Source organism: Echeneis naucrates, chromosome 4 (assembly GCF_900963305.1).
Source record: "Echeneis naucrates chromosome 4, fEcheNa1.1, whole genome shotgun sequence".
Lineage (NCBI taxonomy): Eukaryota > Metazoa > Chordata > Actinopteri > Carangiformes > Echeneidae > Echeneis > Echeneis naucrates.
This window is the reverse complement of record NC_042514.1, coordinates 4,589,426-4,606,847: the sequence shown is the minus strand read 5'-3', so window position 1 is coordinate 4,606,847 and position 17,422 is coordinate 4,589,426. Positions and strand designations below refer to the sequence as shown.

Genomic DNA, 17,422 nt, shown 5'->3' with positions numbered 1-17,422 from the left:
CAGGTGAACTACATTATTCTCCAGCTGTCCTGCAGCAGCGAATGGCAGCAGAGCTCCAGTACCTGGAGTCTGTTGAAGAGTCAGTGCAACAGCTGGGTGACATGGAGAGGCTGATGGGTGTGTCCATGGCTCAACAGGAGAGCGCCTCATTGGCCCAAATGCTCAAGGTAAAGAGGGGTTATGTTACTGACGTAGTTATGATGTTTGTAATAACTTGAACATGATAATCAAGATGCACCACAGTGTTTTTATTTGTATCTGTAGTGCTTTCATGTCAGGTATTTTGGTAGTGTCAAACAATGGAAAGGAAATTAAACTCAGTTTCTCTCTGACTGATGCCACATGCAGATGGTAGTTAAAATCCCTGCATTTATTGTAATGGTGAAAACAAAATGTTAACCTTACAGACTGGATATGTAATGCACTTTTCACTGGCAGCAATTTACCGCCAACAAACCTCATCAGTGTAAATGTACCTACAGAATTTTTGGCATTAGTTACTTGATTTAATTATTGTTCCTGGATAACATTTACACAATGAATACTTTTAAGAGCTTTTTTTGTCCCCTATATAATTCAGTGACTTACTGCTTCACCATAATGAGTCTCTATTGATGTACTTATTGAGCTGCTTTGTGAACTTTGACACAACAGGCGAAGCAGCAGCGCCATGAGCGTGACCTCTATGAACTGAGGATCAAGGCTGAGAGAGAAGCGCTAGAGACAAAGCTACAGATGGAGGAAAACCGACAGAGAGTGGCCCGGGTACAACCATGCAGTTCACACACAGTTTATCAGTTACTTTACTCTCAGTAAGAAAAGAAAAGAAATCAATTAAAAAAATAATAATAATAAAAATATATATATATGTGTGTGTGTGTGTGTGTGTGTGTGTGTGTGTGTGTGTGTGTGTGTGTGTGACCTCATCCGTGCATGTTTGGTCATCTTTTGATTACTAAGCCATGGTTTCTTTTATTTGTGTATATGATATTTGTATATGCTTTCTCCAGGCTCACATTGAACTGAAGGAAAGTTTGGCAGTGAGTCAAAGGGAGACTCTGGACGGCCTCCAGGAGGCAACTACCAAGATGATGAGTCAACAGGCTGAGGCAGCACGGTACACAGTCGACACTGCCCGCCACATCAAGGAGGTTAGCAATCTCTGCCTTCCCTTCTGCCTGGAAAATAGTCTACATATGAAAAGCCAATTGATTGTTCAGTTACAGTAAAGAAATACCAATAAATGCAAAAGAACAGATTGTTATCTACAATGCAAGACTCACCAAATCAATTATTTGATCTGTATATGATTTCATTTGTCAGATGACAGACTTGGTGCGGTCACAGCTTGCAGGAGCTTTGGTTGTCCCACCTGTGGCCACCGATTCCTCCACATTGGACCAGCGGGAAGCCCAGGAGAGTTCTGACACAAAACAGCAGCAAGATAAAGCTGACTCTGACAGGTGTGATAACAATAAACATCTTTTGAGCACAGTTTTTGAGTAATATATGCTGTTTTTGTGTTGTGTTGCGATAGCTATGAAGCACAGTTTGTATTCCTCAATTATTGACTGTTTGATTTCAGAGTGTACTAAATGACAGAGCTTCAACTTGCTGTCCAGTTAACACTGAGAGTTAAAGTTAGCATTTGACCTATATGTATCAAGTGTTTTCTCTTTGCTCTCTCACAGCCTCCACAGTGAGGTGTCGAGCAGGAGGATCAGGCCAGACGAACCTCTGTCTTCGCTGAATAGCCTCAGCTACTCTGATTCTCTGTCCTTCAAAAGACCCAACATCAGGTACTAGTCCAGCCTCTCATGAAGGTCTAATTTCATTATTTAGGTTCAGGTTTTGTAAAAGAAATCCAAAGGAGACAATAAATCTGCCATTTTCTTCTCTTTTCAGCGGAGCAGACTCAAGCAGCTTCAACAGCCCATCGCAAGGCTCCTCAGGCCACAGAGATCGAATGCAAAAAGAGGGAGAAGAGGGAAAATGGAGGAAAGGAGGAACTGAAGGGAGGACAGAGAAGGAAGTAGGCAGCAGCTCCATAGAGGAAGAAATTCCTACAGCAGCAAACGACTCCCTCTGCAGTGACAGCATCCCTTCTGCAGTGGATGAGAAAGGTATATGATGACAAGCAATGCCCTACTGGTACATTTAAAAATCAAACATTACCAAGACAGTGGCTGTTGGTGAAAGTTAGTGTTAACTGAGCTTTTGTTACACCCCCCAGGAGGAGACAGTACATCAGTTGCAACAGAGTACTCTCTCAAGTTTGATGAGTCCATGACAGAGGATGAGATAGAGGAGCGATCATTCCGCTCTCTGCTGCCGTCTGAGGCGCACCGCCGTGGAACTATGGAGAAAAAGTCTCGTAACCAGGAGGAATCGGAGGATGATGGTGCTAGCCACAACATATCAGTTTCAGGAGCACACATTATGTTGAAGGTGCGAAGGCAGTGTGGCCAGTTTTGCTGTCTTGTGTCTTGGACTTGTCCTCTGCTCTGAATGTTGACCTTTTTTACCTTTGTTTTGCTGCAGTCTCAAGATGGAAACATGGCCTTCTCTGGCGGACAGGACAGCTTCTCCCAGTTCACCATGGACATGGTGCGTCAGTACATGAAGGATGAGGAAGTAAGACTGCACCACCAAAGCTCTCTGCTGCATCTCCGGCAGAAAGCTCTCAAAGAGAAGACAAGAACTGAGCTGGCCTGGCTCGAGCACCAGAAAAAGAGGCTGAGAGACAAGGGGGAGGATGACAAAATGCCACCAATCAGGAAGAAGCAGAGGGGCCTTCTGATGAAACTACAGCAGGAGCAGGTATTGCAATGGAAACAAAATGACATGAAATTGAGATTTTGGGGCGTATTTTGATCTTACCAATTACAAACCAACCTACTTTCTCATTAAACTCGCATTCTCAGGCTGAGATCAAGAGACTTCAGGAGGCCAACAAAGCAGCAAGGAAGGAAAGGCAGCTGTTGCTGAAGCAGCAGGAGGAGATTGAGCGGATGAGAAACTCGACACTCAGACTAAAAGAGCGTCTCAAATGTGTGGGGGGTGAAGTGCCACCTGTAAGTCTTACACAACTCTACAAACTAGAAAGAGGAGTCCGCTAATGTTTGATCTCCAGAAATAATTATTAATATTAATAATTAAAGATGGCACACATCTTACTGTTGAGCTTTACTTATGATTTGCCTGTTTGTGTGTGCCTGTTCATGCGCTTTCCAGGAGACTCCTGTGTCAGAGACACCACTGTCAGAGCCTGTCTCCCCCAGTGTAAGACATGCTGTTGATTACCGCAGCCCCTCTCCCTCACTTTCTATCTCTGGAAGTGAGACGAGCAGCATCATGCAGAAGCTTAAGAAGATGCGCACTCAAATGGATGAGAAGTAAAGACTTTCAATTACTTTTTCATGTATCATTTGGGTTATTGACAGGTTTGACAGCAATATAACAAAAGTCCCGCTTCTCCTGCTGCCATACATTCCCCTTGTGATGTGCGTTATTTTTATTTATTTATTTTTTTCCCACTCTAGGAATAACCTGATCAAGTATTTTACTTTGTTTTGTTTTGATTCATTTCATTTTTAGCCTCTGATCACAACTAGTGACCAAACTAACAAAGTATGTTAAGAAACAGGATTGACTATTTTTTGTTGGACTTGACAGTTTTCCTGCATAACACTGCTATACAGTGCACACTTGTCCTATAGCCATAGAATATACAGGGTTGAATTAATATTTGAAAATCAGTAATATTTGCACATTAGCTGAAAAGTTCTGCACTGTGCTGCTTGTTATATTGGCTTTTTAAAAAAATCAATTCTATCATAATCTAAAAATGTCTTTAGACTAAGAAGCAACTGACGTAATGGAAACTAACAATCATTTTAGTGCTCAGGATCTTTCCTTACTGTCTTAAAGTGCTGTGAATGTGTGGATGTGAAGATAAGCATGCTCCATGTTCTTCCCCCTATAGACAAGACTAGCATCCACACTCTATTACAATATTCCCTGTAACCTTTTAAACATATAATGGTACTTTGAATGAGTATCTGTACTAAAACTTGTCTAATTCATTATTAAATTAAAGGGAGGAAACCGATAACGTCAAGCACAATTTAAGTCCCAAATAAATCTAACACTCTAATCTTAATATTGAAACCTTCACTTACAGTTGCTTGATTATTTTCTAGATAATACCATTGGAGTTTCTGCCCTTCACCGCATTTATTTCATCAACCTCTTCCTTTGACCAATTGCTGTATGTCCTCTGGGGTTTCAGACTCATTAACAGCTTTGGGTCAGGTGATTTTAGAGCCTCCTGTGACCGGGTCGCTCCAACAAGTAGGTTAATTGTTCTGGGATTTAGGATTTATAAATTTAATAAATCACAGGGCAAACTTTAATACCATACCATGAGCAGTTTTTAGGTGTTTTTTTTTTTTTTTTGCCTTTAAATTTGTTTGTTAGCACAAAAAGCAACGCAATTTGTATTAGCCTCTCTTTTTTTTAATTTTAACAAAAACATAATACTGTTTATTTGTGACTAATCGCATTAATTAGTTTGCTTGCTGTTCCCCTCCCTCTGTCCTTGTCATAGCTGCCGTGTTGATCTAAGCCAAATACACCATCAAACTCACAAACATCAGCAGAAGTTGAAAATTATAAATAATTTCTTCAAGCATCAGGATAACTGGTGGTTATATCACATTAGGTCCCCCTGTAACCATTTACAGCATTGATCATACCCTACCACCTATACTTGATACTCACCAATTTTTAAATACTCTCTCGCATATTTCAAAGTCACCACTACTAATAGAAATCACAGTCTGACACCTTTGGTGCATTTAAACCACATTTGCTCATATTGCTCTTCTCTCTCCCTTTCTCTCTACTTGTCTTTTCTCTCTGTGTCTCTTGTGTTCTTAATTTTCCCCACCAACATTACGTCTGTGTGTGTGTGTGACACATTTGATTTTCTGTTGTGTGCTTGTATGTATTAGACACTGCTCTCCTGTCCACTACTTCTTCTCTGTGTTCACGGCCCACCACTGGGCCTCCCTCAGTGTCTGTCTTCCCAACCTCCACCCTAAATTCCAGCTCTTTATCTACAACCAGTTGGTCAGGTACTGTAAAGTGATCTCTACCTCTTCCCCAGCACCTCCACCTACCTCTGCCCTGCCTCACCTCCCACTCCATGGAACATGCTTGTGTTCATCCTCTGGCACGGGGACCCTGTGTGGGTGGGATGGTGACTGACAAGTGATTGGATGTGTTAGTTTGGGTTTTCTGTGAGTTTTTTAAGACGACTAACTTTCAGGACGGATTCTGTGGTGGGATGAACTTGAATGCAGGTTTAACAGATGCCCAAGGAAAGCTGCTTGACTGAGATAAACAAACCCTTTGATGTCTTTGTTTTGAATTGAAATAACTCTTTATATTAGTTTTCAGTACTTGGTTTACGTTTAATATAAATAATGCAATGTTACCCCAATTGTCATTAGAGTGTACTAGTTTAAAACAACAAAGAAGACGGTCAAAGGTTGTTTATTTAAGAGGAGCCTTCTTTGTCGGATTGGAATCTCAGTCTCAGAACTGGGATTTCACTAATTCCTGTGGTGTTAAATTTGCAATTCTTCTCCTGTCCAATTCTTACCCCTTGGAATAAATGTTAAACTTGTTGCAATGCATCTTCCCTCTCCCCTTGTGGCTTCTGCCTGGTCTGCTCCAGACCAGTCATTGATATCAAACATTTTCAGATGAAACCACACTATAACTTTGAAGTAACAGGCCAGAGATGGAGTGGTCTATCTCTTTAATGAGCCCAGTAAATCTTAACTAGCCCTCTTTATTAGGTAACTGTTGCATAGGATGGGATAATAAGTACAGATGGCCATTGCCTTTAATACAGTTTGGGAATGCACTAAAAGAGCCCCCAGTCTGACTCTTCAGTATCTGGCCTGTCATCAGTATACATTAGGCCAAAAGAAAGGCCTCTAAATTAAATTAAGGCTAAATAATACTGCACTGTAATGGCACCCATAGCTGTGGGAGACCCCATTACACAACAGCTTTACCTGACTGTGCTTTGTTTCTATAGGCATCTGCAGAAATATTTACAGTATGTGTGTAAAAACGGCCCAGTTTAAGTTTAATTTAGAATTTAAGTAGAAGTTATGTGTTATGTATGTGTTTTGAGGTGTGTGTGTGTGTGTGTGTGTCTGTGTGTGACTGCACCCAATCAATGTTGAACTTCTGGGTTCCAGTGTACTGCATGAATCTTCACTTTAATTTCCAAACTTTTCTTCTGAGTGACATGTTTTTTATTATTATTATTAATATTAAATTTGATGGGTGCTTGTAAATTTCAGTATGTGGATGATAATTTTAGGCATGACTGTATGTGTGTGTTTGCGTCTCTGAATGTTGGACAGATGTTTGAGGTGAGTTTGCTGTGAAAACTAGATGTTGAGGTGATTTTGGGTCTGCTTGCTTCTGCAAGGCAATTTAAACCATTCCTTGCGTTAAATGTTTACTTTTCTTCTCTCCTTCATCACTGCCACCTTATCTTCTCCCTCACCCCCTGTCTATTTCCTGCTTCTCTCTTCATCATCTCCTCTCTTCACCTCTATCTACAATCTCCCTTTTTAATCTCCTCATTTTCTGCATTTCTTATCTGTCCTTTCTTTTTATCTCTTCCACCTTTGCCATAACAATCTCCAGGTTCCTGACCAAACGAGAGCAGCAGCTAATGCAGAGGCGTCGCCATGCAGAGGAGCTGCTGCAGTGGAAACAGCGGCTGGACCAGGAAGAGGCAGAGGTCCAAAGGATGGAGAAAGCAGCACTGGCTGTCTGGGACCAGCAGATGCCTCAGGACAAAGAGCGTGATGTGCCAGAGGCTACTAAAAATGAGATCTCTGACATTCACTCAAGTCACCATCAAAGCTCAGAGCCCAGAACTGACCATGAAAAAGGTAACCAGTTTCTTTCGCGTTCAAGTGTATGATAAGCTGTTGCAGATCCGAAAGTGGGGGAAAAAATAAATAAAACCCAGAAAATCCCTAACCTTTTTTAAAATGTAAAAGGCACATCTTTTGCTTTTGGGAATGATGTCAGCAACAGTCGTGAATTTTTATTGTGTTCAACTTTCAGAGTATGTCAGTGAGGGTGACTGCTCCTCACTGACACCTGAGTCCAGTATACACACAGAGGGGTTGGAGTCCCAGCAGCCAGGAAGCCCCTCCTCAGCAGAACCCGTGTCAGTCCCTGAAACACCTCTGGCCTCGGTTGAGAACAGTCCTGTGAATTATACCCAAGACTTTGCTTCATCTTTACCATCTCCATCTCCTAGCAGACAAGTACGCATAAGTTTAGTTTAAATTTTAAAGTTTGTTATTGTGAACAGGTTTCTGTTAGCTTCAGCTATAATAATCAGTTTAGATGCTGTTCGAGTTCTGTGTGGTTCCTAAACTTTACATTGTGCAAAGGGCATGCAATGGGGTAACATCCTATTAGTTATTTTACAGGACTTGTAAAATATTAATTCAGGAGCGTCTCTATCCAGTCGTCTGACTTTTCATAACTGGAAGCAATGTTCTCTTCCCCCTCCTCCTCCTGTTTAGTCTTCCCTTCTCAGAGGCAGCCACAGCCCTGCTACCTCTCCTTCAGATGGCAGCAACAAAACCAAGATGCAACTTCGCTCCTCCTCCCGTAGCACCAACCAGGCCTGCACTCAGCCAACTGAACTCCCCATGGCTACACAGACTGGTGAGTAAGACAACTGCTCAACACACACACACACACACACTCTCTTTCTCTCTGTGGACATATAACATTTTTGGAGTGTATAATAGTTCTTGATCTTTCTCAGAGAAGATTGGTTGGGGTTTGAAGAAAAGAAACTGGACATGATGCAGCTATATTGCTGGCACTGTGGAGTCAGGCATAATGTGATGCTGCCAGGAATACATTATGCAAGCACTTCACTGATATCGAACCTGCTTAGCTGTGTGATAGAAGGAGAGAACACTTTGCCTTGCATTAACTTATCACACAAGCAAAAGCAGTTCTGTTGGCCTAGTACTGTAATGTTTTAATTGCTTTAGGCGAGCATTTGAACCTTTAATCTTCATGATACCGTTTGTTCATTGCTTTACAACACATGTAAAAAAAAAAAAAAGAAATAAAGAAAGAAAGAAAAAAAACTGCACGTTCTTGGTAAAGAAAATTTACACTAATCCTCAAAGAATTGTGTTGGAACTGAGTTTGATTGGGCGCACTGTTGGATTACCAATTGCTAATCAGAGGTCTGGCACAAGGTTCACATTCTAACAGTATCTCAATTTATCATTGAAATTTGCCTTCAGAACCCATTTCAGACCAGAGCGACATAGAGTCTCGTATCAATGCCCTGAAGGAAGAACTCAGGAAACGAAAGTTTATGGCCTACCAGCTGAAAAAAGAGCAGAAAAAGAGGCACAAGGAGCGCCTGAAGGCCAAAGAAGCTAGTCTGTTGAAGCAGCTGGAGGTAAATGTGTTTGATGCTTATGGGTGTTTGTATGTTTAACTTTTTTTTGTTTGTTTGTTTGGTTTAAGTTATTCTTCCATTTTATTTTCAGACCTATAACAACTTCATTGAGAAAACTAAGGCAGAACTGAACAAAGAGCCAGACTCAGCATCTGATACAAAGTCCGAGATCAAGGATTCAGTGGCAGATCAGTGCAGTATTAAACTAACTACTCACAGGTACCAAAGTCATCTGCTGTCCTGTCTTTTACTGTAATATGAATTTTAAAATAATCCCTACTGACGTTTTAAAAATCATTTCTTATGACTGAAACCAGCCAAGTCTCTGAAGTTGGGAAGACACAAACTGATGCTTCTTCGGATCCCAGTGAGTGATACATGCCAGCCTATCAATTTACTTGTATATAAAACCTCCTAAATAAATACTGTAAATTATGTATGCATTATTTATAACTACATTTTGACAGTCATGATAATGCGATTCTCATTTAATGTTAGATGCCCTTTCTCAAGTTGATCGAAGTAGATCCACTTCATTGCCTGAAGAGTTATCTGATGAAGAGCTACCAACTGTCACGCCAACCCCTGTACATGGCAGCCCAGAATGTCCAACCTCTGGACTGAGGAACCATGAGTCCAAGGTGGACCTTTTAAGACCTTCCTCACAGGAAATTAAGCCACAATTATCTGAGTCAGGGAATGAGAACAATGTGTCCAATCTGAGATGTGAAATTCATGAAGAGCTGGAGGTCGAAGGAAGCTCCACGTTGGCTCAAAACTCTGAGCATCTCCTTAAACTAGAAGCAGAAGAAAGACCTGACTCCAGAGAGAACCTTTCTACATCTAAACATATTTCCCATTCAGTGAGTGAAGAACATCGGTATTCCCCATCTGAAGCAGAGGATCTGGTGAAATCTACAAAAGCTGCATCACATCCAAGCTACAGTTCTTCATCCAGTGATCCCTCAGTTGCAGTATCTTCTAAGAAGGACGCCCCCATTAATGATGCAGAATCCTCTCCCATGGCAGATGGCTATCACGATGACTTTGATTCATCAGTTGATTCTTCACCCAGGGAGGAACATCACGATTCCAAGCCTGACTCTCAAATCTTCCAGAGTCAAGTCAAGAGTTCAGGAAAGGACTCCCCGAGCAGAGCCTCATCATATGGCAGTCAAGATGAGGAGGTAGAGGAGGAAATAGCTGAGGAGCTAAGTCACCATTCTGGCACAAGTGAACCCAGTCAGCAGTCTGGAAGACTGCTTGATCTCCAAAAATGGACAGAAGATTCCAAACATGATGATAAGAGCATTAATTCTCTCCACTCACCTCTTATCTCTCCTTTCCAGACACCCCTCTCTCCCATTAAAGATGAAATGCTAAATTTTAACATTGGAGATCGGGTCCTTGTTGGCAGTGTTCAGCCTGGCACCCTGAGATTCAAGGGCCCTACCAGTTTTGCCAATGGCTTCTGGGCTGGCGTGGAGTTGGACAAATCTGAAGGGAGCAACAATGGCACTTACGATGGAGTGGTGTACTTTGAATGTGATGAGCGCCATGGAATCTTTGCCCCCCCAGACAAAATCACACACCTCCCAGATAAGTTTGATGTCTGCGCTGACACCACAGAGGATGAGGACTCATTCTTTGATGATCTGCCAGATAAAGGTGGCAAAACAGATGAAGACAAAACCCATCAAAGTCAAGGAAACCTTGAGAGTAAAAGTGAGCCAACATCTCAGAAGGACTTTGGATCTGGAGACAAAAAGGTTACAGATGATTCTCTTCCCAAGAACCACACTTCACTGAAGGCCCAATCCCATTTAAATTCAAAGCATGAGAAAGAATCCAGCTATCCAATTTCTAATGGAAACATTGGGGACATAATGTTGGAATTTGAAGATGCACCAACCACTCTGCTCATCTCTGACATGGAAAAGATTGACCAGAGGAAACAGGCTCAGAAGGAAAGCCCAATCTTTGTTGAGAGACAAGACCAGGACTCACAACACCAGTTTGCTCCAGCGGATCTTATTACAGATATCAGAGATGATAAGGAAGAAAAGACAGACGGCGATTTACTGGACACATTTACAGACAAAATCTTCAAAAAGTTTGTGACAGACACTGTGAATCAGTTTGCCAAAATTAAGAAGACTAAAGAGCAGAAGATCGAAGCTGCCAACCAGTTGAATGGAGACTTGTTTGGTGAAAATGTAGAAGAAGAGCAATGGATCTCCTCAGTCGAACAAAAAGATGGTCTACCTTTCTTCCTTCCTGTAGAAAAAGAGGAGCTATCTTCTCCCGAGCTGTGTAACCGACCAGTAAGTGTATTTTTTTTTTATTGTACAGTGTTGCTGTTGAAAGATGATAATATATCTTTCTTTCTTTAATATTTTGAATTTTATTGAACAAGTCTGCCAGAAAAAAAAGTTTGATAGACCTATGGAACATTGATAATTATGTTAGTGACCAACAGTCCTCATTGATCTAGAGGACCCCTTGTTTTTGGTCTGTGTTCAGGCAAAGTCCAACTTTATGTTGACAGACTTTATTGAATTTGGTGCTCTCTTTCTTGAAAACCTTTTGTGTTTAAAACATCAGTAAGAGACAAACTTCCAGACTATATCAGATGTGTAAAACAGTGGTATGATGAAGCATTGTGCAGTTAGATTTATTTAATGTGTCAGCGTAAGCTTGGAATCAACCATGAAATTCTCTCTCTTTTCGACCAGGAGAGTCCAGTTCTGGGGCCCAGCGGTCAAGAGGAGCTTGCCAAGCGACTAGCAGAGCTGGAACTGAGCCGCGAACTGCTGGATGACTTAAATGACGAGCAGGACTGGTTTGATGAGGACTATGGCCTCAGCTCCCGTCGGGAGCAGCAGAGGCTTAAACAGAAACAAAGGGAGGAAGAGGAAGAGGTGAGGCTGGTGGGGGGAGGAGGAGGAGGAGGAGGAGGGCTGGCTAGGTCTGGCTCGTCAGCTGGAGTTCCTATGGGGGGGCTGGCTTCATCACCAGGTGGAGAACAGCAGGTGAAGACTCCACCTAGGCCTGAGCTACCACTTCCCTTGCCTCCTAAACTACCTGAGCAACCCGCCATGGTCGTGCCCCACTCAGCCATAGAGGTGGAGAAGATGGTCCACACTGCTACACAGGAGATCTGGGAGAGATATGGCCTGGGGAAGGAGGGACGAGTGACCCTTGCACACTTGCCAAACCCCGAACCTTCAGAGGAGTACCTGTGTAAAGAGGCCAACAGCCAGGAGCAGGAGGCCCTCTCCATTCGCAGCTATAGAAAGGTGAAAAAAAGACCTTAACATACAGTTAAAAAACATTGTATGTATGTATGTATGCAGAAAAATCACATTGAAGCCTTCAAGATACATGTTATATTTATTAAACTGCAGTCGAAACAGTATAGAACAACAGGAAAACCCACTTGGCTTACCTTTTGTGTGAAGACACAACTGTCCAACTAGAGAAGCTTTAAGCAGAAAGCAGCTGGACTCACAGTATACTGGTGAAGACAGCTCTTAATCTAAATGGATCCACTGAGGTCAAATGCCAGCCAAGTTCCCATTATTCAGCAGATTCCCCTCAGATGAGCATCTTAATGTTCTTAACACCACAGGGATACTTCATTTGCCTTTGGTTTATACCTTCGACGTATCCCTGTGGCTGGACTTCAAATTTAGATCTTGTTTTCGTTGGTCAAATACATGTTATTGATGTTTTGAATGTAGAGAATGCAAATTCTTTTGAGCAGTAGTTACTCCTGACATTTGGAAAGTATGTTCACCTGGAAAATGAAGGCTCAGTTCTATTTAATAGAACATATTGTATCTTATTTCACTTTGTGGTCCCCCAGGGTGTATATGACCTGACATGGGAGATGCTCCAGGAGATCTATGCTGAAGACCCCAACACCGATCAGCCTCAGTGGGTCAAAGCACGGCGAGTCAAAACGTCTGTCTTCCACCGAGTAAAGACCCCAGGAGACATCACCAAAATCCAGGTACAGCACTCCAGGACAAGGACACGATAAAACCGGCTAGACAGCCAACTTCTTACCCTAATCATCCTGTATTTTATTTAATTACTTTTTATTGTTTTATTGGTAGATTGATTTCTTTACAAAAGTGACTAGTCCTGGTTATCAGACGTTTATGTGACAACTGATGATGTTTTCTTACGTTGTTGATCAGGAATATATTACAGCAGAAGTACTGAAATTGTACGGTCTGACAAACAATCAGAGCCAGAAGACTGACTGGCAGAAGATGCTCAAGTTTGGCAAGAAGAAACGGGACAGAGTCGATCACATACTGGTATGTCATGAAATGTTTGGCTTCAAAGGACTGCACTTTGATATTAGGGACTAAAATTTACATCACCAAGACATAGCACATAATATACAGTAGTTGTTTTTCAGGTCTTTAATGTTCAAGATCATGTGTTTCTTGTATTTTCATTGAACAAATTAAATTCAAATATATTACAGCTATACTTCTCTCTTTAAATGTAAACATGTGACAACATATTCATGTAAATTGAGGATTGTTTGGTCTAATGCTGTATTCAGTTGATATGAAAGTGGTTCGCTTCATCCCTGAAGCTGTAGCTGTTTGTGTATTTTAGTGACATTCTTCCATTTTACTCAGTGGGCGTGAACAACTGATTTTTATTAGCTGAGTTACGGAGGTGAACCCTGTTTGTCTCTCAGGTCCAGGAACTCCATGAGGAGGAGGCCCAGTGGGTCAACTACGACGAGGACGAGCTGTTCGTCAAGATGCAGCTGGCTGACAGCATCTTTGAAGCATTACTGAAGGACACAGCAAACGTGATGACTCTAATCTATGACAAGAGGGCCAAGAGAGACGCCCTCTCCTGACACCGTTCCTGTCTGGTTTTTAAACTACAACCTCTAGCTCAATCCCAGTCTGTCCTCACCCCAGTGAGCTCCAGCCAACCTACCGCCGCTTGGTCTTCCACCAGCTGATGTGCCAACAGCAACCCTCAGATGCCTTCAATCCCAGCATTACCTCTCAACTCTCAACTCCTCTTTATTTTTGTGACTTTTCTTTGCTGAATTTGCATCAGCCAACCATAGTGATTATACAATTTGTTCTACAAACGAACACGCCTATCAAACAATCCTTAAACCTTACCCATCTGGTCTCAATTCTCACCTCCTGGACTGGTCCTTTTTGTAAATGCCAGTTGGAGAGCGAGCAGATGTTTTGATAGGATGGACTGTGCCATCCGTTTGCATTAAAAAGTCCATGAATGCTGCTACGTTGATTGTTCCCTTGGGGACTGAAATATAAAACTCACCTGGAACAAAGGTAGGTTATTATATTTTGTTTTGGATTATAAATATATATTTGGATTCAAAAATTGTAATATAATAGCAAAACTGAATGCACAGTGGAGTCTGATTTGACAGTGACAGATTAGTGTTTTGACTTTGTAATCCTGCACATTGAAAACAAACAGTAAATGAAGTTAAACTGACAACTTAAAGTTTGAATGTGGAGGAATTGTAGCCTTTTTTACAAAGTCCCCCATTTTAAGAGACTTTACACTTGCCTTAAAAAACTAAACTGTTTACAGGGACTTTTTAAAATCAGTCTCGTCTTCAGCGAGTTTAACAAATGCTTAGATGGACTCAGGTGACTTAACGGTCAACAACATCTGACTGTGTGGCCCCGTGTATGTTTTGCTGCACCCTTAGCATCATTGTCCTGCTGCATTGCCTTTAATTTGGGGGATAATGGTATAAAATACACAAATAAATAAATAATCCAACACACCTGTGATCTTAAAACTGAGTTGGCACTTTAACTTCATAATCCCAGTTAAATTTCAGACCCAGACTGCTGGAGAACAGCTCAAATGGCGTAAATCTGTCGCTTGTTGAATACTTGACATGCTATATGAAACATTTTGCCTCCTTAATTATATTATTTATTGTGTGAAAATGTTTGATTAGATTAGAGGAGAAAGCAACATTAAGAATTGTACATGAACATAGAGAGAAAAGATAATTTTAACATTCTGTAAAGAAAATTTAATGGAATATTGTAAAAGCACAAACAGAAATGTGAATGTGAATATGGCAATACATTATATGACATTATGTAGGAAGTTTTAAGAAAGCTATTGAAACAAGGAAAAAAGAACCTGGGTTAACTGTTAATATTTAAAAGCTGTAGCTGTTAACAATGAATTGAAACTGTTTGATTTTCTTGTCTGTTTGGTAAACAGAATCGTTGTCCCACTTTTTGTGCTATGTGTTAATATTTTGAAGTATACTCTATGTTCCATTTTTAACAGATTCAAAAATAAGAAGCTACAGCTACTAAGGGTAGTACGTTGTTTTAAAGAAGTCAGCACCTCTGACTTTTTTTTTTTTTTGCAGAACTCAAATAGCAATCAGGGTCGATCTCAAAAAAACTTGTGTGAACACACTACCTATTCAAAACACAGTATGTGTGTAGTATGCAAGTGGGACACAAAAGACTAGCAGGGGGCTTAGCTTGATATATTTAGGATCACATTGTAGGGCAGTACTGAAATGCTGGATTTGAGCCTCACTTATTCAACAGTCCATTTATTTTCAACGACCTGAGAAGACTCCTTTGGCTGTCTTTTCTAATGTCATCAGTTATCCCGGAGCTGAACGTTGGTTAGCAGTTGCGTTAAAAAAAAAAAAAGGATAATTAATTTGAAGCTTCGGTTGCTGCTGTGAAACATTTGGCTTTACAGTCGTCCGAATGTAGCCAGGCAGCAGAGCTCGTCTTTCTCGATGTTCAGTTTAAGTGCCTCCTTGAGTTTGCTGTAACAGACTTTGTCGATGTCTCAGCCTCCTTTGGACCTGTTTTCTTTGAATGTCTCTTTTCAACTGCTGTAAACTACCATTTTGTAAATGATCCTTGAATGACTGCTCTTCCTTCTCACTGGTTTACCAATACTTCAGTTTCTGCCTTATCAGTCTTTCTCTACCAGAGCGCAGTGTTTTGTTTTTTTTCCCCCATTTTGGTTTGTTTATGGCTTTTTAGTACCTTGTCATTTTCCTTTGTCTCTGAGGAAATGTTTGTACTCCTAACAGAATCTCTGATTCACTCAAAAGGTTACCTGCTTCTTTTCCATGTCTCCCCATATCTGTGCATATAGACACAGCTGAGTCATTGCATTGATAAAACTGTATCAGGAACTAGTTTGTGGACACTCGCCACAGACATAACGGCTCCAGCCAACGAGCTGCACCAAGGAAGTCATTGAGCTGATGAGCCACAGCACGTAGGACTGTTCCTAAGGGCTTATTTTGGCCCTGTCTGTCAGCGCTGCTTTGATCCAACAAACTGTGTACAAAAGTCATTGTGGCATGTGTGATATTGTTCATCCTCACTGACTGACTGTTTGGAGCAAAAGTGACCTTAAACTCAGTACTTAATGTTTGATTTTCTACAGTCAATGTTTTAACAGTTACTAAGGTGTATATTTGAGCTGTAAATTATATAATGTAGGAAAAGACCAAAAACATTTGATACCAATTTCTCCATGCTGTATGACGGTCTGCTCTGTAGGGATATGTAACTGTAACGGTGACTTGATTAGTACCTTAGAAACATGTTCTGCAAGGCTTTATTGTAAACCCTCTAGGATTGTTCTCTTGACGTGATTGTATGTGGGAGGAAGTTAAGTTCTCCTCTATAACTATGCAGTACTTGGTCTTATGCATCATTTTATATGTATGGACCAAACGGCTTGGACTTCTGCTGTTAGTCTGTAGAATAAATAAATCTCCAAGAAGCCTGAAGCTGCTTGGTGTAAGGTTGGTGGTGTAAGCTGCTTTTCTTTCCCTCAAAGGCAAAGCAAGTCCACCTTTTAATTCAGTGTGTAGTCTGATCCTGTTATCCTAATCAAACAGTAGGCACAAAGATTCAAATAACCCAGATAGATTTCCCTTCATCTCTTGAAAAGTTGTTAAATATTTATAATGATGTTCTGCGAGTGTGCACTTAGTGCACTTGTGGATGTGTACAATTCTTTTGTGGGTGTAAATATGCTGTCTTTCCAACTTGACCCGCTGTTACTGTAACCTGAACGATTGTTGTAAAATAAACACTGTTTACTTTGCAAATATGTACATAGTATATATTTGTTAACTAAATGAACTTTGAAATTGTAAATAAAGCTTTCATTGTTTCTAAAGGAACATGCTGTCCAGTGATGTGCTCTGCTTTTAATGCTACATCGAAGCAATTAACACAAGTTGCACTTATTTTCACAGTAACGACAGCAGGTTGCACTGAAGTTCAGACATGTGGCCTAAATCAGAGATAATTTCCTCGTAATTGCAACAGAGCAGGGTGATTTGTGTGACTGCAGTCCACTGGGTCATTTCACATTAAGGATACTATACTGGCTGTACCCGAAAGTCAGAAAAATAAATAATCTGGAAACTTTTAGTAAACTTGTTTTATGATGGTGGCCACAGTTTATTTCCATCCAAAAATGTGTTGCAGTCTCAAATCAAACTTATTTTACAAATAAATAAATGAGCACAAGCACCACTTAATCTTAATACTTTTCAACACAGGTAACATGGGAATCCAACACGTTGCAATCCCCACGTACACAAATAAAACACACACACACACACAAAAGGGTTGACAATGTAATGCAAGCAGAAACTGAAATGAGCTTTTATTTTGACACACAAAGACATCTTGACCCAGCAAATTAAATCTCTTCAGCTGTCATGAAGATATAACTTAACAAGATAAAAACTATTTCTCTCCACTTCTATCAGGCTGTCCAGAAAAAGTATATATATACATACATACATGTGTGTGTGTGTGTGTGTACAGTATATTT

The 17,422-nt window shown here is 40.9% G+C and overlaps 1 protein-coding gene across 2 annotated transcripts in view; it reads left to right on the top strand.

Annotated features, from left to right (window-relative positions):
- cep350 (centrosomal protein 350) overlaps window positions 1-16,760 on the top strand; it is a 30,757-nt gene extending 13,997 nt beyond the window's left edge. Inside the window, exons 17-38 of one of the 2 annotated variants that reach the window (XM_029499584.1) lie at window positions 4-167; window positions 655-765; window positions 1,011-1,151; window positions 1,324-1,463; window positions 1,692-1,799; window positions 1,906-2,123; window positions 2,234-2,448; window positions 2,542-2,820; window positions 2,925-3,074; window positions 3,235-3,395; window positions 5,016-5,138; window positions 6,736-6,986; window positions 7,165-7,370; window positions 7,635-7,779; window positions 8,379-8,539; window positions 8,631-8,758; window positions 8,857-8,906; window positions 9,038-10,863; window positions 11,275-11,838; window positions 12,408-12,554; window positions 12,745-12,867; window positions 13,263-16,760. In XM_029499584.1, coding sequence (XP_029355444.1) covers window positions 4-167; window positions 655-765; window positions 1,011-1,151; window positions 1,324-1,463; window positions 1,692-1,799; window positions 1,906-2,123; window positions 2,234-2,448; window positions 2,542-2,820; window positions 2,925-3,074; window positions 3,235-3,395; window positions 5,016-5,138; window positions 6,736-6,986; window positions 7,165-7,370; window positions 7,635-7,779; window positions 8,379-8,539; window positions 8,631-8,758; window positions 8,857-8,906; window positions 9,038-10,863; window positions 11,275-11,838; window positions 12,408-12,554; window positions 12,745-12,867; window positions 13,263-13,430 — 5,579 coding nt within the window. In that variant the 3' untranslated portion in view covers window positions 13,431-16,760. The remainder of the gene's footprint in view (window positions 1-3; window positions 168-654; window positions 766-1,010; window positions 1,152-1,323; window positions 1,464-1,691; window positions 1,800-1,905; window positions 2,124-2,233; window positions 2,449-2,541; window positions 2,821-2,924; window positions 3,075-3,234; window positions 3,396-5,015; window positions 5,139-6,735; window positions 6,987-7,164; window positions 7,371-7,634; window positions 7,780-8,378; window positions 8,540-8,630; window positions 8,759-8,856; window positions 8,907-9,037; window positions 10,864-11,274; window positions 11,839-12,407; window positions 12,555-12,744; window positions 12,868-13,262) is intronic. The other variant, XM_029499585.1, reaches the window with a different exon arrangement.
- The last annotated feature ends 662 nt before the right edge of the window (window positions 16,761-17,422 follow it).